The following is a 23,705-nucleotide window of genomic DNA, read 5'->3' on the forward strand; positions in this document are numbered from 1 at the left end:
TCACAGTCGGCGCCTGAGAGCTGGGAGAGGCCTGGCAGTGGAAGCAGACACCCCCGAGCGGGGACAGGAGGCCCTTCTTGGCATTCAGAGCCTGGAATGCAGAGGCCTGGATCCTCCTGGGAAGAAGACGGTGCTCACACCCAGTCCGTGGAGCTGGCAAGTGGCCCCTGTCACACCTTCTGGCAGCCTGGGGTAGGCAGCTCCCCTCGCTCGGCCCAGGCTGGCATCTGGTGCAAGAGTGATGTCTGCAAGTTCTTCCCCTAGCACTCAGGGGTGCCCATGTGTCCGGAATCCATTCCTTCCGGTGGGTTCTTGGTCTCGATGACTTCAAGAATGAAGCCACGGACTCTCGCGGTGAATGTTACAGTTCTTAAAGATGGTGTGTTCAGAGTTTTTTCCTTCAGATGTTCAGATGTGTCTGGAATTTCTTCCTTCCGGTGGGTTCGTGGTCTCACTGACTTAAGGATTGAAGCCACAGACCTTCACAGTGAGTGTTACAGCTTTCAAAGGTGGCGCATCCGGGGTTGTTTGTTCTCCTGGTGGGTTCATGGTCTTGCTGACTTCAAGAATGAAGCCGCAGACCCTTGCTGGTGAGTGTTACAGCTCATAAAGGTAGTGCAGACCCAAAGAGTGAGTAGCTTCAAGATTTATGGTGAAGAGTGAAAGAACAAAGATTACACAGCTTGGAAGGGTCCCAGCGGGTTGCTGCTGCTAGCTCAGGTGGCCAGTTTTTATTCCCTTATTTGGGAATAACGCACTGCCCATGTCCTACTGATTGGTCCATTTTACAGAGTGCTGATTGGTCTGTTTTTGCAGAGTGCAGATTGGTGCGTTTGCAAACCTTTAGCTAGCCACAGAATGCTGATTGGTGCGTTTTTACAGAGTGCTGATTGGTGCATTTACAAACCTTTAGTTAGACACAGAAAAGTTCTCCAAGTCCCCTCCCTACCCAGAAGCCCAGCAGACTTCACCTCTCACCCAGGGCTCCTCCTTGCCTGGATGGGCCAGGGGAGGCAAGTTGGGGAGCAGATTGTGGCCCAGGCCTGGCCATCAAGAGTATCAGGCTCAATGGCCACCCCTGGGGAAACAACCCTGGGCAGACTCAGGCAAAGCCTCATCCTGAGGTGCAGGAACTGGGCACCCTCACAGGCTGGGACAGTGGCCTTGCCCCTGGCCGGATCCCCAAAGCGGGGCCACTCCCACTTCCCATTCTGGGTCCCTGAAGCTTGGTCCCAGCTCCATGCGCTGCCCACAGCTGCAGGGTGAGAGCAGCAAGGCAGGAGTGGTGGAGGCTCCGGGCCTCGGGGCGAGTCCTGCCGGCTGCTCAAGGGTTGGGACAGCACAGTACGCTGCCTGAGGGACACAAGGCACAGGGGACATGGGGCACAGAGGTCCCACTTCTGGGACCCCTGCTTGCAACTTCCCGCTACAGTGGGACACTCTGGACAGCTTGTCACTGCCACCATCACCACCCATTTATCCTAAAATACTAAAGTGAACCTTAGCCGGCTTTCCTAGATTACCATTATCACGATTAGTTACTTTTTTTCACAATTTGTTTCTTCTATTTTTCTTTTCTTTTCTGTTTTTTGTTTTGTTTTGTTTTGTTTTTTGAGATGGAGTCTCACTCTTGTCGCGCAGGCTGGAGTGCAGTGGCATAATCTCCGCTCACTGCAACCTCCACCACCCGGGTTTAAGTGATTCTCCTGCCTCAGACTCCTGAGTAGCTGGGATTACAGGCGCCTGCCACCACACCTGGCTAATTTTTGTACTTTACTGGGTTTTGCTATGTTGGCAAGGCTGGTCTTGAACACCTGACCTCAGGTGATCCGCCTTCCTTGGCCTCCCAAAATGCTGGGATTACAGGCAAGAGCCACCGCGTCCGGCCTTTTTTTTTTTTTTTTTTTTTTTTTTGTCAGGCTCTCCCTCTGTCACCCAGGCTGGAATGCAGTGGCATGATCTGGGTCACTGCAGTGTGGACCTTCCAGGTTCAAGCAATCCTCCCAAGTACTGGGGCTAAATTAGTTTCTAAGTAGATTATTATTTTCTGTTGACCAAATTAAATGTGATCTTCTGGTTGCAATTGCACAACTTCCAACAGTATTGAATTATTATTGGAGTATACAGACATAGCTATTCTCAAATCCAGGGACAATAGTCACTGTTACCCAAGAAATTTGGAACTTTCTGTAGTAATAGAGGTGTGTTTTTCCAAAGTAAATAAAACACTTTTTTCTTCTATTTTGAGATGGTCAAATTTACTACCTTATGATGAGAAATATGAAATAATAATTCTGAGCAATAGTTTCTATTTAGGAATTTTGAGGCCACTGTTACCTTTAATAAAAAGGAGACTTCTCAGGAGCTATGGGTCTCATCACATAGGACAAATGCAAATCTTGTCATTTCCAGAGGAGGGTAATGATGATGAGGGGAATCTTTTGAAGGAACTAGAATTGCTACACAATATCTTCCTCAAATTGTATAATGCTGCCGTTCATTAAAAGAAGTAGTCTTACTGCTGTGCACACCCATAAATTAGAGGGATATAAATAGTTTTAATACAAAGGACATTATTCTCAGAAATGGAATGTGAAGGAATATGATATAGTGACTGAGCCTGAGAGGTATGTAATTTGGTTCAATCTATAGTGTACCATTTACTAGCTTTGTATCTCTGCACAAGTTGTTTTATCTCCATCGTTTTATTCTCTCCACCTGTAAGCATGAGAAGGGTGTTTATTTTACTGAACTGACGTGAGAATTAAATATAAACATGAAGTATAGAAAACCCTTAGTACAATTCTGAGTACAAAGTAAAATGCTCATATTTATTTATTTATTTATTTATTTATTTATTTATTTTTGAGACGGAGTCACTGTGTCTCCCAGGCTGGAGTGCAGTGGTGCGATCTCGGCTCACTGCAAGCTCTGCCTCCCGGGTTCACGCCATTCTCCTGCCTCAGCCTCCCGAGTAACTGGGACTACAGGTGCCCGCCACCACGCCTGGCTAATTTTTTATATTTTTAGTAGAGACAGGGTTTCACCGTGTTAGCCAGGATGGTCTCGATCTCCTGACCTTGTGTTCCTCCCACCTCCGTCTCCCAAAGTGCTGGGATTATAGGTGTGAGCCACCACGCCGGGCCCTACTCTGCCCCTTTATCTATCCACATTGCTTTAAATCATATTCTTCTCTCAAGGTGTACAAGGATGATAAGTAGGTGCCAAGTGGAGCACCCAAGTGTGATGAGCCCTCTCACAGGGGAATGGAGTGAGAAGCTTCTGACCTCATAAAAGGAGGGCTATCTTAAGTCATTGTTTTATATATTGTACATGCATTAATGCTCATGTAATCTCAAGAGGTAAATTAGTATAATTATCCTCCATTATAGGTGGGAAAGTTGAGACACAGAAGAATTGAAAAACTCTTCCAGGATCAACGAGTAAAAGGCAGACCTTGGATGTGAAAACAGCAACCTGACTCAGAAATCAGTTTTCATTAAGACACTGTGTACTTTCAAAGATTTGTAAACACCATGACAATGCATGCCATTTCAAGCTATGAAGAAACAAACATAATTTATCACAACATCTCTCAAATCTAATGGGTCCCCACTGTAAAGATTAAATTCCAGGCTGATGACACTGTGAGGCCACATGACCAGCTGTGCTGGAGGCCTGGTCAAGGCCAGAGCCTGGGTTTGCAGAGAAGCAGACAAACAAAACAGTCAAACAAGGAGATTTACTCTGTCTTCCTGACTCATTCCCTCTACATTTTTTCTCCTAGTCCAACCTAAGGTGACTGTGTATCTTGCAAAAACCCAGCCCCTGCAGCACCACAACCTCCTGGTCTGCTCTGTGAGTGGTTTCTATCCAGGCAGCATTGAAGTCAGGTGGTTCCGGAACGGCCAGGAAGAGAAGGCTGGGGTGGTGTCCACAGGCCTGATCCAGAATGGAGACTGGACCTTCCAGACCCTGGTGATGCTGGAAACAGTTCCTCGGAGTGGAGAGGTTTACACCTGCCAAGTGGAGCACCCAAGCGTGACGAGCCCTCTCACAGTGGAATGGAGTGAGCAGCTTTCTGACTTCATACATTTCTCACCTGGTAAGTAGAGGACTTTGCTAATCCCTGAGTGTCAGGTTTCTCCTCTCCCACATCCTATTTTCATTTGCTCCGTGTTCTCATCTCCATCAGCACATATCACTGGGGATAGCCCTGTAATCATTTCTAAAAACACCTGTACCCCGGGAAAGCAGTCATGCCTGCCAGGCAGGAGAGGCTGTCCCTCTTTTAAACCTCCCCATGATGGCACAGGTCAGGGTCACCCACTCTCCCTGGGCTCCAGGCCCTGCCTCTGGGTCTGAGACTATATTTCTGTGCTGTTGCTTGGAGTTGTTTGTTGTGATCTGAGAAGAGTAGACGTGTAGGGGCCTTCCTGGCATGAGGGAAGTCCAATCCCAGCTCTGCCTTTTACTAGCTCTGTCACTCTAGACAAACTACTTAACCTCTTTGAGTCTCAGGATTTCTGTTGATCAGATGTTGAAGTCATGCCTTACCTCAAGTTGTAATATTTGAATGAGTTTGAGGCCTAACCTTGTAACTGTTCAGTGTGATTTGAAAACCTTTTTTTCCCCAGGAATAGCTAGTTATTTCAGTTCTTGCAGCGCAGCCTTCTTCCCCATTTTCAAAGCTCTGAATCTCAGGATCTCAATTAAAGAGGTTCAATTTGGGATAAAAATCACTAATCCTGGCTTCCTCTCTCAGGAGCACGGTCTGAATCTGCACAGAGCAAGATGCTGAGTGGAGTCGGGGGCTTTGTGCTGGGCCTGCTCTTCCTTGGGGCAGGGCTGTTCATTTTCTTCAGGAATCAGAAAGATGAGGGGCGTTTGGTAGCTGGCACTCTCCATAGGCTTTTCTGGAGGAGGAACTATGGCTTTGCTGAGGTTAGTTCTCAGTATATGAGTGGCCCTGGATAAAGCCTTTTTTTCCCCAAATGACCTCCAGTGTCTCGCTAATCCGGAAATCATCAGTGCATGGTTACTATGTCAAAGCTTAATAGCTTGTGGCCTGCAGAGATTTTTTTTTTTTTTAAAAAAAAAAGGGTGCTAACAAGCAGGGATCCTTCAATTGGAGATTCTGGAGCAAATTAAGGCAGAGCCACTAACGCTAATGCGATTACATTGGATCCTGTGACAGACACTTCACGCTTCATGGGTCGCGTGGTGAGTTTCTTCTCTCTCTGCCCTGGTTCATGTAGGTTGTGGTGTTAGAGAAATCTCAGGTGGGATATCTGGGCTGGGATATTATGTTGGAGGACAGATTTGCTTCCATATCTTTTTTTTTTTTTGAAATGGAATCTCATTCTGTCACCAGGTTGGAGTGCAGTGGCGCAATCTCGGCTCACTGCAACCTCCTCCTCCCAGGTTCAAGTGATTCTCCTGCCTCAGCCTCCCGAGTAGCTGGGACTACAGGCACCTGCCACCACGCCCAGCTAGTTTTTGTATTTTTAATAGAGATGGGGTTTCACCATGTTGGCCAGGATGGTCTCGATCTCTTAACTTCGTGATCCACCTGACTCGGCCTCTCAAAGTGCTGGGATTACAGGCATGAGCCACCGCACCTGGCCTGCTTCCATATCTTTTAAGTGTATATCTTTTCCCCTTTTTCCCAGGACACTCTGGACTTCAGCCAACAGGTAATACCTTTTCATTCTCTTTTAGAAACAGATTCGCTTTCCTAGAATGATGGTAGAGGTAATAAGGCATGAGACAGAAATAATAGGAAAGACTTTGGCTCCAAATTTCTGATCGGGCAATTTACACCAAAACTCCTCCTCTCCACTTAGAAAAGGCCTGTGGTCGGCCAGGTGCAGTAACTTACGCCTGCAATCCCAACACTCTGGGAGGTCGAGGTGGGTGGATCACCTGAGGTCAGGAGTTTGAGACCAGCCTAACCAACAAGGAGAAACCTCTTCTCTACTAAAAATACAAAAAAATTAGCCATGCTTGGTGGCGCATGCCTGTAATTCCAGCTAGTCTGGAGGCTGAGGTAGGAGAATGGTTTGAAGCTGGGAGGCAGAGGTTGTGGTAAGCACGCCACTGCACTCCAACCTGGGCAACAAGAGTGAAACTCCCTCTAATAAAATGAATAAATAAAAAATAAAAGGTCAGTGCTCTGCAGTAGTATTGGCTCAAGGAGACTTAGCAACTTGTTTTTCTTCTCCCTGTACAAGCTAAAGAGCTTGTGAAGAGCAAAAGAAAGTATCATGGCCGGGCGCGGTGGCTCAAGCCTAATCCCAGCACTTTGGGAGGCCGAGACGGGCGGATCACGAGGTCAGGAGATCGAGACCATCCTGGCTAACACGGTGAAACCCCGTCTCTACTAAAAAAAAGTACAAAAAACTAGCCGGGCGAGGTGGCGAGCGCCTGTAGTCCCAGCTACTCGGGAGGCTGAGCCAGGAGAATGGCGTAAACCCGGGAGGCGGAGCTTGCAGTGAGCAGAGATCCGGCCACCGCACTCCAGCCTGGGTGACAGAGCGAGACTCCGTCTCAAAAAAAAAAAAAAAAAAAAAAAAAAAAAGAAAGTATCATCAGAGTGAATAGGCAACCTACAGAATAGGAGAAAATTTTTGCAATCTGTCCATTTGACACAGGGCTAATATCCAGAATCTACAAATGAACACATTTACAAGAAAAAAACAACCCCATCAAAAAGTGGGTGAATGATATGAATAGACACGTCTCAAAAGAAGACAGCCAACAAACATATGAAAAGATACTGATCATCACTGGTCATTAGAGAAATGCAAATCAAAACCACAATGAGATACCATCTTACGCCAGTTAGAATGGCAATCATTAAAAAGTCAGGAAACAGATTCCGGAGAGGATGTGGAGAAATAGGAAAGTTTTCACACCGTTAGTGGGAATGTAAATTAGTTCAACCATTGTGGAAGACAATGTGGCGATTCCTCAAGGATCTAGAGCTAGAAATACCATTTGACCCAGCGGTCCCATTATTGGGTATATACCCAAAGGATTACAAATCATTCTACTATAAATACACATGCACACGTATGTTTATTGTGGCACTATTCACAATAGCAAAGGCTTGGAACCAACCCAAATGCCCATCAATAATAGACTGGATAAGGAAAATGTGGCACATACACACCATGGAATACTATGCAGCATAAAAAAGGATGAGTTCATGTCCTTTTTAGGGACATAGATGAAGCTGCAAACCATCATTCTCAGCAAACTAACACAAGGACAGAAAATCACACACTGCATGTTCTCACTCATAACTGGGAGTTGAACAATGAGAACACATGGACACAGGGCAGGGAACATCACACCCTGGGGCTTGTCTGTGGGTTGGGGGCTAGGGGAGGGATAGCATTAGTAGAAATACCTAATGTAGATTATTGGGTGATGGGTGCAGCAAACCACTATGGCACATGTATACCTATGTAACAAACCTGCACATTCTGCACATGTAGCCCAGAACTTAAGGTATAATAATAATAATAATAAAAGAAGGTTAAAAAAAATCATCTGGTCCATTTGACTCCAAGGACAAAAAAGAAAAAGAGAAAAAAAAGGGAAGATTATTTCCCAATACAATAATGATTTTCATGTATATGTCATGAGTATGTGAGGTAATGCATATGTTTAATAGCTTGATTTAGACTTTCCACGCTATAGGCATATATCAAAACTTTGACTCTACAACATAAATACACTATAAAATTTGTACTTGTCAATTAAAAAAGTAAACCTAACGTTTACAAAGGCAACGCATAGAAACTGAGAAAAGACTGTAACAACTGAAAGAAACTTGGCCAACATGAGATGAGAAACCAGCTAGCAAGTACATCGGAAACTCTTTTTTCTTTCTTTCTTTTTTTTTTTTTTTTTTTTGAGACTGAGTCTCACTCTGTCGCCCAGACTGGAGTGCAGTGGCGCGATCTCGGCTCACTGCAAGCTCCACCTCCCAGGTTGACACCATTCTGCCTCAGCCTCTCGAGTAGCTGGGACTGCAGGCGCCCACCACCACGTCCGGCTAATTTTTTTGGATTTTTAGTAAAGACGGAGTTTCACCGTGTTAGCCAGGAAGGTCTTGGTCTCCTGACCTCATGATCCACCTGCCTTGGCCTCCCAAAGTGCTGGGATTACAGGCATGAGCCACTGCGCCCAGCCCAGAGCTCTTTCTTAATCCCGTCTACTGTATTGTGTATCTATTACTGTAAATTAGTATATGGTTTTTCATTCCAGAGACTTCAGTAATATAGTATTACCAAAGGACTTGTACAGATTTCAGAGAAAGACAAATTTAGAAGATGGAGGGTTCTCCATTGCGTTCTGAGTCAGTATCAAATATGTCAAATCTAAAAAGTACATACTAAATGCAAAAGTCTATTTCAAAGTAATAATCATTTGAGCATAATTTCTCTATTGTCAGAGACAACTTGTTTTCAATCAAATTCAATATTTATTTTATGCATATTTTATTTTTAGTTATATGTTACTTGTACGTACACATCAGTACAAGTACATATAAATCCTATAAGAACATAAATACTATAGGAATATATTAAGTTGATAATTATGTCTGTTCTGTTTGATCCCAGCGTTGGAACAAACAGGCCTTGTTCCCTAAGTGGAGGAGATGATTTGTCTCATTTTATATGAGACTTGTGCTGTGGAACTAAAATACGTGGGATGAATATTTGAATGAAGATGCTTCTGCTGCGAATAGCAGGAAATCCCACCTAGTGGGCTTTTTCTTTTAACCCATGATCTCACATAGGTGATAGATATAAGGCTGGGCGTCTCCAGGGTTGCTCAACTCAGCAGGCCAGTGGCATCACCAGCGACCCTGGCACTTCATAGCTCATCTCTCTGTCACACACAGCACGTCAGCTTTCCTGCGATGGTAGGAGGACCCCTGCAGCAGCTTTAGGTTTCTTATTCTTTCACAACAACTCCCAGAGAAAGGAAAAGGATAGTACTTTTTCCTGTGTGCCCTTATAAGGAACAACTACACCGTTTCCAGAGTATTCCCAGTACCCACTTTCTCACTGGAATGACCGTGGGATTACACGGGCTCAGACAGGCCAGGATTCAACCTTTGTAGAGTGGGCCTGATGCACATGGGGAGAAAAGGAGCAAAATCATACATTTTTAAAAGTAGAGAAATTGTGGCTAGAGTAGGAGAGGTTGATTTCAGGGTACAGATGATAGATTGTGGTACTCTTAGGTTGTTAGTATTTGTAGTTAAATTAAACATGAAGGCCTAGAGATTCCTGATAGGCATCCTCCATTCAGCGTTTTGGATCTTTTTTAATACATATGTATTGAGCATTAAATGTCTGCCATGAACTCAATTAGAATAAAACAGAAAAGCAAGGAAAAAGGATTGATATGAGAACTCAATTCAGTATGCTGACATGTTGTTTTTATGGGGAAATTTTTGAGAAAAAGTAGAATAGGAATGACTAGCTCTATAAGGTGCTAAAACATACTATACTTTTATTTCAAAAAATACATTTGTTGGCTGGGTGTGGTGGCTCATGCCTGTAATCCCAGCACTTTGGGAGGCTGAGGCGGGCAGATCACGAGGTGAGGAGATCAAGACCATCCTGGCTAACACGGTGAAACCACGTCTCTACTAAAAATACAAAAAACAAAATTAGCCAGGCATGGTGGCAGGCACCTGTAGTTCCAGCTACTCCGGAGGCTGAGATGGGAGAATGACGTGAACCCAGGAGCTGGAGCTTGTAGGTAGCCAAGATCACGCCACTGCACCCCAGCCTGGGTGACAGAGAGAGACTCCGTCTCAAAAAAACAAAACAAAACAAAACAAAACAAATTTGTTACTGATTCTTTATTTTTTATTAAATATGCCAGTAAAACAGAGTCTAGAATTAGAACCAGAAAGAGTTAAGATTTAGTTTCAGTTTGTGGTAAGTTGTATTTCAAAGTCATTTCTTTCACCAAATGGATCCTGGATGAATAAAAATTGAAACATAAAGAGAAAATATAAAATTCACAAGACAGATGTTATTTCTAATACTATCATCATCATTATAATTATGTTTGAAGACAAACAGACTTTCTAAACCCTTACGTGTTGCTGGTGGGAGTGTATGATTTTACAAATACCTGGAAATTTGGCAATTTCTTTAAAAGTTTAACATATGTTTGCCCTATGACCCAGCAATTTCACTCCTTGGAATCTACCTAAGAGACATAAAAACATATGTCCTCATGAAGATACATGTTTAAGAGTTCAGAACAGCATTAGCCATAGTAGGCCCAAACTGAAAACAATCCAAATGTCCTTCAACTAGTAAATGGATCAACAAAATGGATAAACTACATCCATGCAAGGCAATATCATTCAACAATAAAAGGGAACAAAACCAGACTTATCTGGCAGGGGAGATACTATGAACATGAAGGTCGTTTTCCCAAGGCAAGTTTCAACCCTTGTACTCCGGGTGATGAGAGATGACTTAATGGGTACAATGCATGTGATTGGGGTGATGGATACTGTGGAACACTGACTTCACCACTATGCAATCTAGGCAGGTAACAAATATACACGTGGACCTTATACATTTACACAAATGAAAAAAGAGAAAATAAAATGAAAAGGGACAAAATGATGATACATACTACAAAACTGAGGAACTTCAATAATGTCAACTAAGTGAAGGAAACTAGACACAAAAGGTTACATAATGTATGATTTCATTTACTTGAAATATGTAGAAGAGGTAAATTGATTGATGCAAAAAGCAGATCATTGGGTGCCTAGGGCTTGGGGTATAGGTGGGAATTAACTGTAAATAGAGGAATTTTGGACATGACAGAAATGTTAAAAATCTGGATTGTTGTGATAATTGCACAAATGTACTGATTTACTAAAATCATTACATTTTACATATAGAATGAATGAATCTCATAGTATGTAAATGAAGCCTTAGGAATCCTGTTAAAATAATTCTTTTTTAAAAAATAAGACTTTGTAAACAAGACAAAATCCAGAAGACACAAATGAAAAAATATTTGAAGAAAATTACTGACTTCTTTGCATGAAGAAAATAACAAAATTAAAAGAAATATATGACGCTCAGGAAAAATTCTGATCACATAAGACAGACAATGGGCTAACTTCCTTATGAAAAATTATTAACTAATCAATAAATTGATTAATGAAAATGCCATGGAAAATTGGGCAAAGGATATAGACTGACTATAGAATATTCCAATAGTCAATAAATATTTGCTCAAACTCACCAACGAACGGAAAAATCCAAATTCAAACAGTATTTTTCCCCCCAAAAAACCGGAAAATACAATAGCTTGTTTTAAAATCAAGGATTTAGAAGATTCTATGGGAATAGATTCTCCTATATTATTAGGATTGTGAGTGGATGGCAGTGTGCTATTAAAACTCAAAGTGCAATTGTTACATGCTTGATGAAAACAGCAAAAATCCCATTCTAAACATCTGTCTTCAGGAAACAATCCTACATGAGCCCAAAGAAATATAAAATTGGTCGTTTTGAGCCATGGTTTGCAATAACAAAAACATTTTGAAATTCTAAAAGAAAAACTGATTAATTTGTCTTGATTATAAAAATTGTGTACATCTAAAAACTATGCAGCATGTGAAGTGACAGCACACTGCAGGATGACATTTGGTGTCCTGTGGGGCACTGTGAGCATAGATTGATGTAACCCTGAGTCGTGTAGATAGTACAGTATTTCCACTCTAGGTTTTTACAGTCTCGGTACATTTTTCCTTGTACGTCCGTGATGACATGTAAAAAATGTAGCAGGAGAGAAAAGAAACATTCTCAATATTTAGAAGAAAGGTAAATTGTGGTATAGACATAGAAAGGAATAATATACAGGGCTTTAAGTAAATTATGTAGGACTATCAACATGAATTGGAAAAAAAATCATCTAACATAATGCCAATTAGGAAGTAGAAAATTATAAGAATTGTCATTGTTACTATAAGAACAAAAAATATATAGACTAGACTAAATGGATAAACTGAAAAATAGTCTTATTTTTAAAATTTTAATGAGCCATAGATCAAAAAGTATAAAAATTCCAAATTCCAGAGATAAATAAATTCCACTTAGGTGAGCAGGGACAAATGTCCACTCTTATTCTTTGACCCCTCTACGAAATCTTAACGGGGTGAAATATCGAGCCTGGCTGAGAAGGGAGATAGGGACTGAGGACAAAGCAGCTGAGTTGTGTTAAACAGCCCCGTGGGCTTGTGTGCTGCATTACAATCTATAGAGGCCCCCTGAATAATACATATCTACTTTACCCTGCCAGCTGATCCTCCTTCCAGAACTTTTTCTGACTTCATGCTGGTGGTGTGGGAACTAGGGAGGTAGATAGAAGACAACAAACATCTCTGTAGCTTCATGCAAACAAAGATCAGGAGGGAGATCAAGATAGGAACGATGCTTTCAATCACCTTGACTTAGCTGGTATTTATAATTGACATATATACTGACATCTGAGAACTACAGAATGTTTATTTATTTACATTGCACAAAGATTATCCATGAAATAGAACAAATACTGTGCCGATAAAAGTAGTCTCAATTACTTTCACAAGAATAAAACCATACAGAGTATATTATCTGAATACAGTTTTATTAAATTACAAATAAGTAAGATGAAGAACATTGCCCAAATTTTTGGAAGTAAAATAATACGTTTCTAAATAATCTATGGCTTGTCAAATAAAATCAGAAGGAAAATTAGAAGATAATTTTAAATAAAATAATACTAAAATGAATATTTAAAATTTTTGTTATGCAACCAAAGCAGTCCTTAGAAAAAAAATTGTTTTAAATTCTTGTATTATAAAAGACTACAACATTGGAGGTTACATTTCAACATGAGATCTGGAGGGGACAAACATCCAAACTATATCAATAACATAATTGGTTTTATGTATAGCGACTTTGTATCCAGCAACCTTATTTACATTTACTTATTAAATCTATGAGTTTGTCTATTATTTTTTATTTTCTAAGTACCTGATTAGGTCAAGAGTAAATAATGACAACTTTACCTGGATGCAATTATTATCTCTTTCATATATTTTTCTTGCCATTTTCATTGTCTGACTCCTCTACTACTGCAGATATGAGAGACAGTTTTACATTTATTTCACTGCTGAGGCTAATGTGTGCAATAGGTTAGCAACCATTTCTTAGACTGAAGAAATACCTTTTAAATACAAGTTTGCAAACAGATTTTTGTTTTTGTTTATTTACTTTTTGAGACGGAGCTTTGCTTTTGTTGCCCAGGCTGGAGTGCAGTGGTGCAATCTCAGCTCACTGCAGCCTCTGCCTCCCAGGTTCAAGCAATTCTTTTGCCTCAGCCTTCTGGGTACCTGGGACTACAGGCACGCGCCACCATGCCTGGCTAATTTTGTATATTTACTAGAGACAGAGTTTCTCCTTTTGGTCAGGCTGGTCTTGAACTCCTGACCTGAAGTGATCCACCCAACTCAGCCACCCAAAGTGCTGCAATTACAGGCATGAGCCACCGTGCCTGGCCAGATTTTTTAAAAATTAAGGCCAAATGCTGAATTCTTTCAAATACTTCAAGACTCTTGCAAGGTGGTTGCATGTCTTTTCTCCTTACTTCAGCTAATTTAGTGAATCACACTAACTGATTCTCAAATGTTCCAACAACCTTGAATTTCTGGAATAAACTCCACGTGATCATGGTGTGGTAGCCATCTTTTATATCACTGAATTCAGTTGGCTAATATTTTCTTAAGAACTTGGCTCATAAGAGTTATTGGTCCACAAATTCCTGTTTATTGCAGAGTTCGTTTCAGGTCTTAAAGTTTACACAGATCTCATTAAACATAACTGCAAGTATTTTTCCTTTTTTCAAATATGTTTAAAGTTTGCATAAAGTTAGTGTTGTCTGTTCCTTAAATAGTTGAAAATAGTTACTGAAACTGGATGAACCTGCGGTTTTGTCTTGGGAAAGCTTTACGGAATGGGCTTACTTTCTCTATAAGATGTGGAACTCTTCATATTTTATGGTATTTGTCAGCTTCAGTACATTGTACATTTTGACTAATTTATTCATTACATGCAAATTTATTTTGTAAAGTTGTTCATATTATTTCATACTGATAAATCTGTAAGACTATAACAAGAGATATGAAATTTGTGTCACTGAAGTCTTAAAGGGAGATGACAAATGGGTGAAGCCCAAAGAGTCTTTGAAGGAAGATTGACTATTCTCCAAATTTGGACAAAGACTTAAATGTAAAAACTCAAGAATCTGTGCAAACCCAAACGAAGATAAATCCAAAGAAATTTAGACCAAAAAAAACCCCTCTTTTTCGTTTTTTTTTTTTTTTTTTTTTTTTTTTTGAGACAATGTCTCACTCTGTAGCGCAGGCTGGAGTGCAGTGGCGCGATCTCGGCTCACTGCAAACTCCGCCTCCTGGGCTCACGCCATTCTCCTGTCACAGCCTCCCCCAAAAAACTCTGGAAAGCAACAAGAGAGAAATAACATCTCATGCACAGGAGAAAATAAATTAAGTAACAGTGGATTGCTCATTAGAAATCATGCAGCCCAGACAGAAGTGGCACAAGTTATTTTAACAGTTGAAAGTAATGTTAACCTAGAAGGTATAACTAGAAAAATATCATTATAAAATGAAGGTTCTTTTTGTTTTGTTTTGTTGTTTAGATGGAGTCTTGCTCTTTCATCCAGGCTCGAGGGCACTGGTGCGACCACGGCTCACTGCAGCCTTTGCCTCCCAGGCTCATGTGATCCTCACACCTCAGCCTGCTGAGTAGCTGGGATTACAGACACGCACCACCATGCTTGGCTAATTTTTGTATTTTCGGCCAAGACACGGATTGCTCATGTAGCCCAGGCTGGTCTCGAACTCCTGAGTCAGGGGATCCACCTGCCTTGGCCTCTCAAAGTGCTGGGATTACAGGCATGAGCCGCCACGCCCGACCATGACATTCTTAGAGAAAGGAAAATCAAGAGAAATTGATGACTTATCCTAAAACAAGAGCTAAAGGAAGTGCTTGAACTGGAATAGAAATGATAATGGAAGAAATCCTGGACGATCAGGAAAAAAAATAAACAATAGAATGATTAAAAATATGGGTTGAGATGACAACTTTTCTTCAGTTTTGTAAATTAATTTGATGGTTGAGGCAAAAATTACAACATTCTCAGATGTGGTTTTTGATGCAAGTAGAGAAAATAAAAAATGTCTATTATAAATGCAGAAAGGGAAAGGGATATAAAGGAGCAAAGTATCTACACTTTAGTCGAATTGACAAAATGTTAGCACCACTACATTATGTTATGTTAATAGATAAATCACAAAAACTATACGAGATACACCAAAAAAATGACTGATTACAAAATAGAATTCTAAAAATTGCTTAAGGAACACATCAAAAGACAGGAAAAGTAAACAGAGAAGCTAAAACCAAACAAAACAAAAAACAGATGGCAGTCATAAGAAGTCACATATTAATAATTGCATTACATGTAAATTGTCTGAAAAGACAAACATCAGAGTGAAAAATAATGAACCATAGATATACTACCTATTGTGTCCGGAGTTTGTTCCTTCTGGTGGGTTCGTGGTCTCACTGACTTCAACAATGGGGTTTGTGGTCTCACTGACTTTAAGAATGAAGCCATGGACCTTCCCAGTGAGTGTTACAACTCTTAAAGTTGTCATGGACCCAAAGAACAAGCAGCAGCAAGATTTATTGTGAAGAGCAAAAGAACAAAGTTTCCACGGTGCGGGAAGGCAACTGAGCAGGTTTCTGCTGCTGGCTGGGGGTGGCCAGCTTTTATTCCCTTACTTGTCCCCACCCACGTCCTGATGATTGGTCCATTTTACAGAGTACTGATTGGTCCATTTTACAGAGTACTGACTGGTCCATTTTACAGAGTGCTGATTGGTACATTTTATAAACCTTTAGCTAGCTACAGAGCGCTGATTGGTGCGTTTTTACAGAGCACTGATTGGTGCATTTTACAAACCTCTAGTTTGCTACAGAAAAGTTCTTCAAGTCGCCACCCAACCCAGAAGTCCAGCTGGCTTCACCTCTCACTATTAGCAACTTACTGCAAATATTACAAGAGTGGAAGGCTGAAATAGAAGAATGTAAAAAAATAAACCATACAAACATCTGTCAAAGAAAGCATAAATGGCTATAATATCAGATAACATAAAATACACAGAGCAATGGATATTCTAAGAGACAAACAGAAACAATAAAGATAAAAGTGTTAATTCAGAACAAAGACATAGCAACTCGAAATATGTGTGCAGCAAAAACTGAGTTACAAATAAGTAGAGCAAAAATGATCAGAACTGGAAGGAGAAATAGATAAATACACAGTTAAACTTTGAGAATTCACAAACCTTCTCTGAAATATTAATAAAACTGTACAAAAACTCAGCCAGATAATGAAACCCAACAAAGCTATCCACCAATAAGATCTAATAGACATTTACAGACCACCACGCCAAACAGAAAAATACACATTTTTAACTGTCCATGGAATATTTACCAATGTAGATCATACCCTAGACCATAAAAGAACCACCACAAATGTGAAAGAATTGAAATCATACAGACTGTGTTCTCTGGAAGCAATGGAGTTAAACCAGAAATCAATAACGTGAAGAAAATCGGTACAACTCCAAACACATGGAAACTAACTAACATACTTTTAAATTACCTGTGGATCAAAAAAGATGTCTTAAGGAAAATAAAAAATGTATTCAACTAAGTGAAAATGAAAATATATCAAAATCTTTGGTACATAGCTAAAGCAGTGCTTTCAAAAACTATTTGTAGTACAAAATGTACACACTGAAAAAGAGAAAAGGTCAGAAACCAATAATCTTAGTTCCCACCTCAAGAATCTAAAAAGGTAGTCCAAAATAACCTAAAGCAAGATGGGAAAAAAAAAAGCATATGAGGGCAGAACTCTGGGGCTCACACCTGTAATCCCAGCATTTTGGGAGGCCAAGGCAGGCGGATCACCTGAGGTTGGGAGTTCCAGACCAACCTGACCAACATAGGGAAACACCTATGCCAACTCATTTTGACACAGAATCATAATAATTCAATGGAGGTAATATGGTCTATATCTTTTCAAAATACGGTCCAGGAGAAAGTGGAAATCTATAGACAAAAACAAAACCAAATAAAATTAAAAAGGAAGCAAAAGGAAAAAGATGCAAGAAAGAAACTTAACAAATTATCACATCTTATGAAAACATTTACCCCCAATTAAATCATGTCTACAAGTTAAAGGTTTAGAAAAAACATATGAGAATATCGTCAGGAGCTAGGGCCTGGTGTCTAGTTCTGAGTTCATAGATATGACACCAAAAGTGCTATGGGTAAAAAACAAAAACACAGGCCCCGCAAAAAATTAGCCAGGCGTAGTAGCAGACGCCTGTAGTCCCAGCTACTTGGGAGGCTTAGGCAGAATGGCATGAACCCAGGAGGCGGAGCTTGCAGTGAGCCAAGACTGCACAACTGCATTCCAGCCTGGGTGACAGAGCAAGACTGTCTCGGGGGAAAGAAAAACCAAACCCACAAACACAAAAAACAAACAAAATCAAATCAATAGATGTGGCGTTATCAAAAAAAAAAAAAACAACCTGTTTTTCTGTAAGGTATCCTGCTAAGAAATGAAAAGTAAGCTAGAGATATGGAGAAAATATTTAAAACTGCATATATTACCAAGAATACATTATCTAGAATATATAATCAACTATAAAAACTCTGCTATAAAATCTATAGAGTGCAGACTATGAAATTTAATGACAAAATGGGCAAAAGATATGATGACACATTTTATCACAGAAGATATATATGTACATGGCAAATAAGCACAATGAATGACATGCAAATCACTAGCCATCAGGGAAATGCAAATTAAGCACTTGATGTAATAGTGCTACACACCTCTTTTTTTTTTTTTTTTTTTTTTCAGACAATCTCCCTCTCTCGCCCAGGCTGAAGTGCAGTGGCACTATCTTGGCTCCGCCTCCTGGGTTCACGCCATTCTCCTGCCGCAGTCTCCCAAGTAGCTCAGACTACAGGCGCCCACCACCACGCCTAGCTAATTTTTTGTATTTTTAATAGAGACGGGGTTTCACCGTGTTAGCCAGGATGGTCTCCATCTCCTGACCTCGTGATCTACCTGCCTCGGCCTCCCAAAGTGCTGGGATTAAGGCATGAGCCATGGCCCCTGGCTCCCAAACCTCTTAATACAGCTAAATTTTTTATAAAAATGACAATGTAAATGCTGGTGAGAATGCAGAAAAACTGGATTTCACATACATTGATTGTGAGAATGTAAAATGGCACAGTCTTTCTAGAGAATAGTTTGGCTGTGCCTTGAAGAACTAGACATATATTTGCCATATGAGCCAGGAATTACATTCTGGGACATTTATATCAGAAAAATAAAAACACATGTTCACACAAAAATCTTACACAAATGTTCACATCAGCTTTATTTGTAATCGCCCCAAAACTAGAAACAGCCAAAATGTCCCTCAAAAGGCAAATAAACTGCAGTGGCTCCATCTAATGAAGTATTCCTTAGCAATAAAAAGAGCAAACTGTTGATACATGCAACAACTCGGATGGATCTCAAGGACATCATGCTGAAGGGAAAATGCCAGTCACAAAAATCACATACTGTGTGATTCTGTTTATGTAACATTTTCAAAATGACCGTATTCTAGAGATTGGTGGAGAAGAGATTAGTGGTTGTCAGTTGTCAGGGTGATAGTGTGTAAGGAGTATGGCATGACTCTAAAGGGCAGCATGGCAGGAGAGCTCTGTGGGATGGAATAGCTCTCCATTGGATTGTGTGGTGGTTATATAAATCTGCAAGTATGGTAAGACACAGGCATGGAAGTATGGACACATATTATACCAAAGTCAGTTTCCTGGTTTTGCTACTGTGCTAGTGTGTCTCGAATTGGTTCCTTCCGGTGGGTTCTTCGTCTCGCTGACTTTGAGAGTGAAGCCACGGACCCTTGTGGTGAGTGTTACGGTTCTTAAAGATGGTGAGTCTGGAGTTTATTCCTTCCCGATGTTCAGATGTGTCCAGAGTTTCTTCCTTCTGGGGGTTCGTGGTCTTGCTGACTTCAGGAGTGAAGCCACAGACCTTTGCAATGAGTGTTACAGCTCTTAAAGGTGGCACCTCCGGAGTTGTTTGTTCCTCCCAATGGGTTCGTGGTCTCGCTGACTTCAGGAATGAAGCCGCAGACCTTTCTGGTGAGTGTTAGTGCTCATAAAGGTAGTGCAGACCCAAAGAGTGAGCAGCAGCAAGATTTATTGTGAAGAATGAAAGAACAAAGCTTCCACAGTGTGGAAGGGGACCCAAGCGGGCATGTCATCATGTCACCATATCATCACTTTCACTGAGCCCCAGGTATGTCTAACCATTGAGGGCCAGGAAATTGACTTCCTCCTGGACACTGGCACAGCTTTCTCAGTGTTAATCTCCTGTCCTGGACAGCTGTCCTCAGGGTCCATTACTATAAGAGGAATCCCGGGACAGCCTGTAACCAGGTATTTCTCCCACTTCCTCAGTTGTAATTGGGAGACTTTGCTCTTTTCACATGCCTTTCTTGTTGTGCCTGAAAGTCCCATACCCTTATTAGGGAGGGACATATTAACCAAAGCTGGAGCTATTATCTACAATAATATGGGGGAAAAGTTAACCATTTGTTGTCCCCTGATTGAGGAGGGAATCACACCTGAAGTCTGGGCAGTGGAAGGAACAAACTCAAGCTCCAGCCTTAAGCCTTCCCACAGGAAAAAATTTCTTTTTTTTTTTTCTTTTTTTTTTGAGACAGATTCTCGCTCTGTCTCCAGGCTGGAGTGCAGTGGTGCGATCTCGGCTCACTGCAACCTCCGCCTCCTAGGTTCAAGCAAGTCTCCTGCCTCAGCCTCCTGAGTAACTGGGAAGACAGGCGCATGACACAATGCCTGGCTATTTTTTTTTTTTTTTTTTTTTTTTAGAGACTAAATTTCACTCTTATTGCCCAACCTGGAGTGCAATGGTGCAATCTCGGCTCACTGCAACATCTACCTTCCTGGTTCAAGTAATTCTCCGGCCTCAGCCTCCCAAGTAGCTGGGATTATAGGCATGCACCACCATGCCCGGCTGATTTTTGTATTTTTTTAGTAGAGACGGGATTTCTCCATGCTGATCAGGCTGGTCTCGAACTCCCAACCTCATGTGATCTGCCTGCCTTGGCCTCCCAAAGTGCTGGGATTACAGGTGTGAGCCACTGCGCCCAGCCCCAGCTAATTTTTGTATTTTTAGTAGAGACAGGGTTTCACCATGTTAGCCAGGAGGGTCTCCATCTCCTGACCTCGTAATCCACCCGCTTAGGTCTCCCAAAGTGCTGGGATTACAGGCGTGAGCCACTGTGCCCGGCAGGAGAAAGGTTTAATTGACTCACAGTTCTGTATGGATGGCAAGGCCCCAGGAAACTTACAGTCAGGGCAGAAGAAGAAGAGGACCACCTTATATGGCAGCAGGCGAGAGAGAATGTACCCGTAGGAGGAACTGTCACTTATAAAAACCATCAGATCTCGTGAGAACTCACTCACTATCTCAAGAACAGCATTGGAGGAATGGTCCTCATGATCTAATCACCTCCCATCAGGTCCCACACTGGACGTGTGGAGATTATGGGAATTACAATTCAAGATGAGATTTGGGTGGGGAAACGGAGCCAGGCTAAGCATGTAACTGCTACGGGATCACTGGGGTGTTGCTTTTCTTCCAGAATCCTGTGGTTGGTAATGCCTTTGCCTGAGTTTTATTCCGGCCAGCTGGGCTCATTCCACCCACTTTGCCTGGCATGCAGTGCTCAGCCCACACTACCGGCCTGGATCCCACACCTGCCAAGGGTGAGTCAGGTGGTGAGGGATGTGTGAGCAACTGAGTGTGAGGTCCGGCCACCGTGCAAAGCCAGGCATGTTGACTGTGCAGGGCAGGCAGCTCTAGGTGCTGCCATGGGTGTCAGCTCCCTGTGAGGCTGCAGCTGGACCAGGCACACCACAAGCAGCTTCCACAGCTGGCACTGGGAACAACGTGGCACCCGGAAGCTTGGAGACCCCAGGAACCACAGGCCCCAAAAAGTGAGTCACAGCCCTGGCTCAGTGAGCTTCCAGCTTTGGGCTCCCTGAAGAGCCACAGCTCTTCTCTCCTTCTCTTTGCCCACGACATGGCGAGCAAGGGGCATGTTTCAGCCATGTTTGTGTTACAGCTTTTTTAGCCTCACCATTCAGCAGCCGATCCCCAGTTCTTGTCCTGAGTCCAGGAAGAATGAGGAACGCAGACAAGTGGAGGGTGAGCAGGAAAAAGAGGAGCTTTATTAAGCCATAGAACAACTCAGAGACCTGCAGTGGGCAGCTCCTCTCCATAGCCAGGTTGTCCCGACACCTGTTCAGCTCTCCGCAGAGAGGGTAGCTCCTCTCAGGAGGGCAACTCCTCTCTGCAGCAGGTCATCGCTCATCTCCCTGTCCTCTCTGTCAGCTCTCTCCATCCTCTGTGCAATTTTGCGTGAGCCCAGGGCTTTTACAGGCCTCAGAGGGAAGTGCACATCATGGGCAGCCATGGGGCAGGCCCAGAAAAGGCACAAGTTCCATCTACTGTCAGCAGGACTGGCAGCCCAGCCTGGTGAGCAGGGCCTCAGCGGGACCTGCCTCTTTCTGCCCAGGAGATTGTTTGCCTCCCACCACTATCCATGGCGACCAGGCTGCTCATGCCAAGGGGCACCTGTAGGCCATGCCAGTTTCCCTCAGCCCATCTTCCCTCAGCTTCCTCATGGCTGAGGTGGCAGGAGACTGGTATGTCCGAGTGTGCATACACCTGACCAGGCTGTGATAGCACCGAGGCTGGGCCCACCTCCAATCTGAGATCAGAACAGGAGCTGGGAGAGACCGGGGAGAGGCCAGGCAGTGGGAGCAGACACCCCGGAGTCTGCAGGGACACGGAGGCCTTCTCAGTCTTGAGAGCGTGGAGTGCAGAGAGGCCTGGACCCTGCTGCGGTAGGGTGGGTCTCCCACCCAATCTGTGGAGCCTGCAGGTGGCCCCTGTCACAGCTTCTCACAGCCTGGGGTGGGCAGCTCCATTTGCTGGGCCCAGGCCGGCAACTGGGGCAAAGGTGATGTCTCTGCAAGATCTTTTCCTAGAACTCAGGGATGCCCAGGGATCTTCCTCACCTGGATGTGGCTGGGGAGGCACCTTGGGGACCAGATCGTGGCAGGGCTTGGCCATGGGGAGCATCAGGCTCGGTGGCCACCCCCGAGGGCACAACCCTGGGGGCCTCAGGCAGAGCCTTCTCCTGAGACCCAGGAACAGTGCTCCCTCGGCAGGGTGGGACAGTGGCCTTGCGGCTGGATAGGTCCCCAAAGTGGGACAACTCCCACTTCTCACCCCAGGCCCCTAAAGCATGACCCCAGCTCCCTGCCCTCCCCACAGCTGCAAGGTGAGAATGGCAATGGACTGGTGGAGGCTCTGGGCCTGGGGGCGGGTCCTGCCGGCTGCTCAGGGATTGGGGCAGCGCAGTCGGCTGCCTCAGGGTCGCAAGGCACAGGGGACATGGGGCACAGGGGTCCCACCATGGCCACTGCTCCCACAGTCACTCCTGCCACCACTGCTTGCAACTTCCTGCTGCAACCAGCCACTCTGGACTGCTCGCCACTGCATCATCACCACCCTTTTATCCTAAAATGCTAAGGTGAACCTTAGGTGGCTCTAGATTACCATCATCGCCATTAGCTTCTTTTTTCACAATTTTTTTCTTCTTTTCTTTTTTCTTTGTGTTTTTTTGTTTGTTTTTGTTTTTGACAGGATCTTCCTCTTGTCAATGATGATGAGGGGAATCTTTTGAAGGAACTAGAATTGCTACACAGTATCTTTCTTAAATTATGTAATGCTACCATTCATTAAAAGAAGTAGTCTTATTGCTATACACACCCATAAATTATAGGGATATAAATAATTTTAATACAAGGAACATTATTCTCAGAAATGAAATATGAAGGAGTATGATACAGTGGCTGAGCCTGAGGGTTATATAATTTGGTTCACTCTATGCTGTACATTTTACTAGGTTTGTATCTTTGCAAAAGTTGTTTTATCTCCATCTTTTTATTCTCTCCACCTGTAAGCATGAAAAGGGTTTATTTTACTGAGCTGATGTGAGAATTAAATAAAAATATGAAGCCTAGAAAACCCTTAGTACAATTCTGAGTATAAAGTAAAACGTTCATTTCTACTGCAGCATGATGAGAATCCTGCCCCTGGAAACACTAAGGCACATATCCTACTATCAGAACCGTGGTAGGGTGTGAATTAATGCTGAACTTTACGTGTATAGTTGTACTTTGAAGTCCATTCTGAATCTTAGATGTTACATTTATAATAATATAAAGCATAGGCTGGGCACGGTGGCTCAAGCCTGTAACCCCAGCACTTTGGGAGGCCGGGGCAGGTGGATCACGAGGCCAGGAGATTGACATCATCTGGGCTAACACGGCGAAACCCCGTCTCTACTAAAAACACACAAAAAAATTAGCTGGGCGCGGTGG

General features: G+C 42.8%; 1 protein-coding gene across 3 annotated transcripts in view; it reads left to right on the forward strand.

Moving 5' to 3' along the window:
- The window catches only part of LOC126952699 (HLA class II histocompatibility antigen, DRB1 beta chain), a 68,088-nt gene that overhangs the window by 29,818 nt on the left and 14,565 nt on the right, over nt 1-23,705 (forward strand). Inside the window, exon 5 of one of the 3 annotated variants that reach the window (XM_050787517.1) lies at nt 5,673-5,696. The exons of 1 other annotated variant lie outside the window; for it this stretch is intronic. In XM_050787517.1, coding sequence (XP_050643474.1) covers nt 5,673-5,696 — 24 coding nt within the window. Of the gene's footprint in view, nt 1-3,843; nt 4,070-5,672; nt 5,697-23,705 lie in introns of all 3 variants that reach the window. One more of the 3 variants, XM_050787513.1, reaches the window with a different exon arrangement.

The sequence above is a fragment of the Macaca thibetana genome, chromosome 4 (assembly GCF_024542745.1).
Source record: "Macaca thibetana thibetana isolate TM-01 chromosome 4, ASM2454274v1, whole genome shotgun sequence".
Lineage (NCBI taxonomy): Eukaryota > Metazoa > Chordata > Mammalia > Primates > Cercopithecidae > Macaca > Macaca thibetana.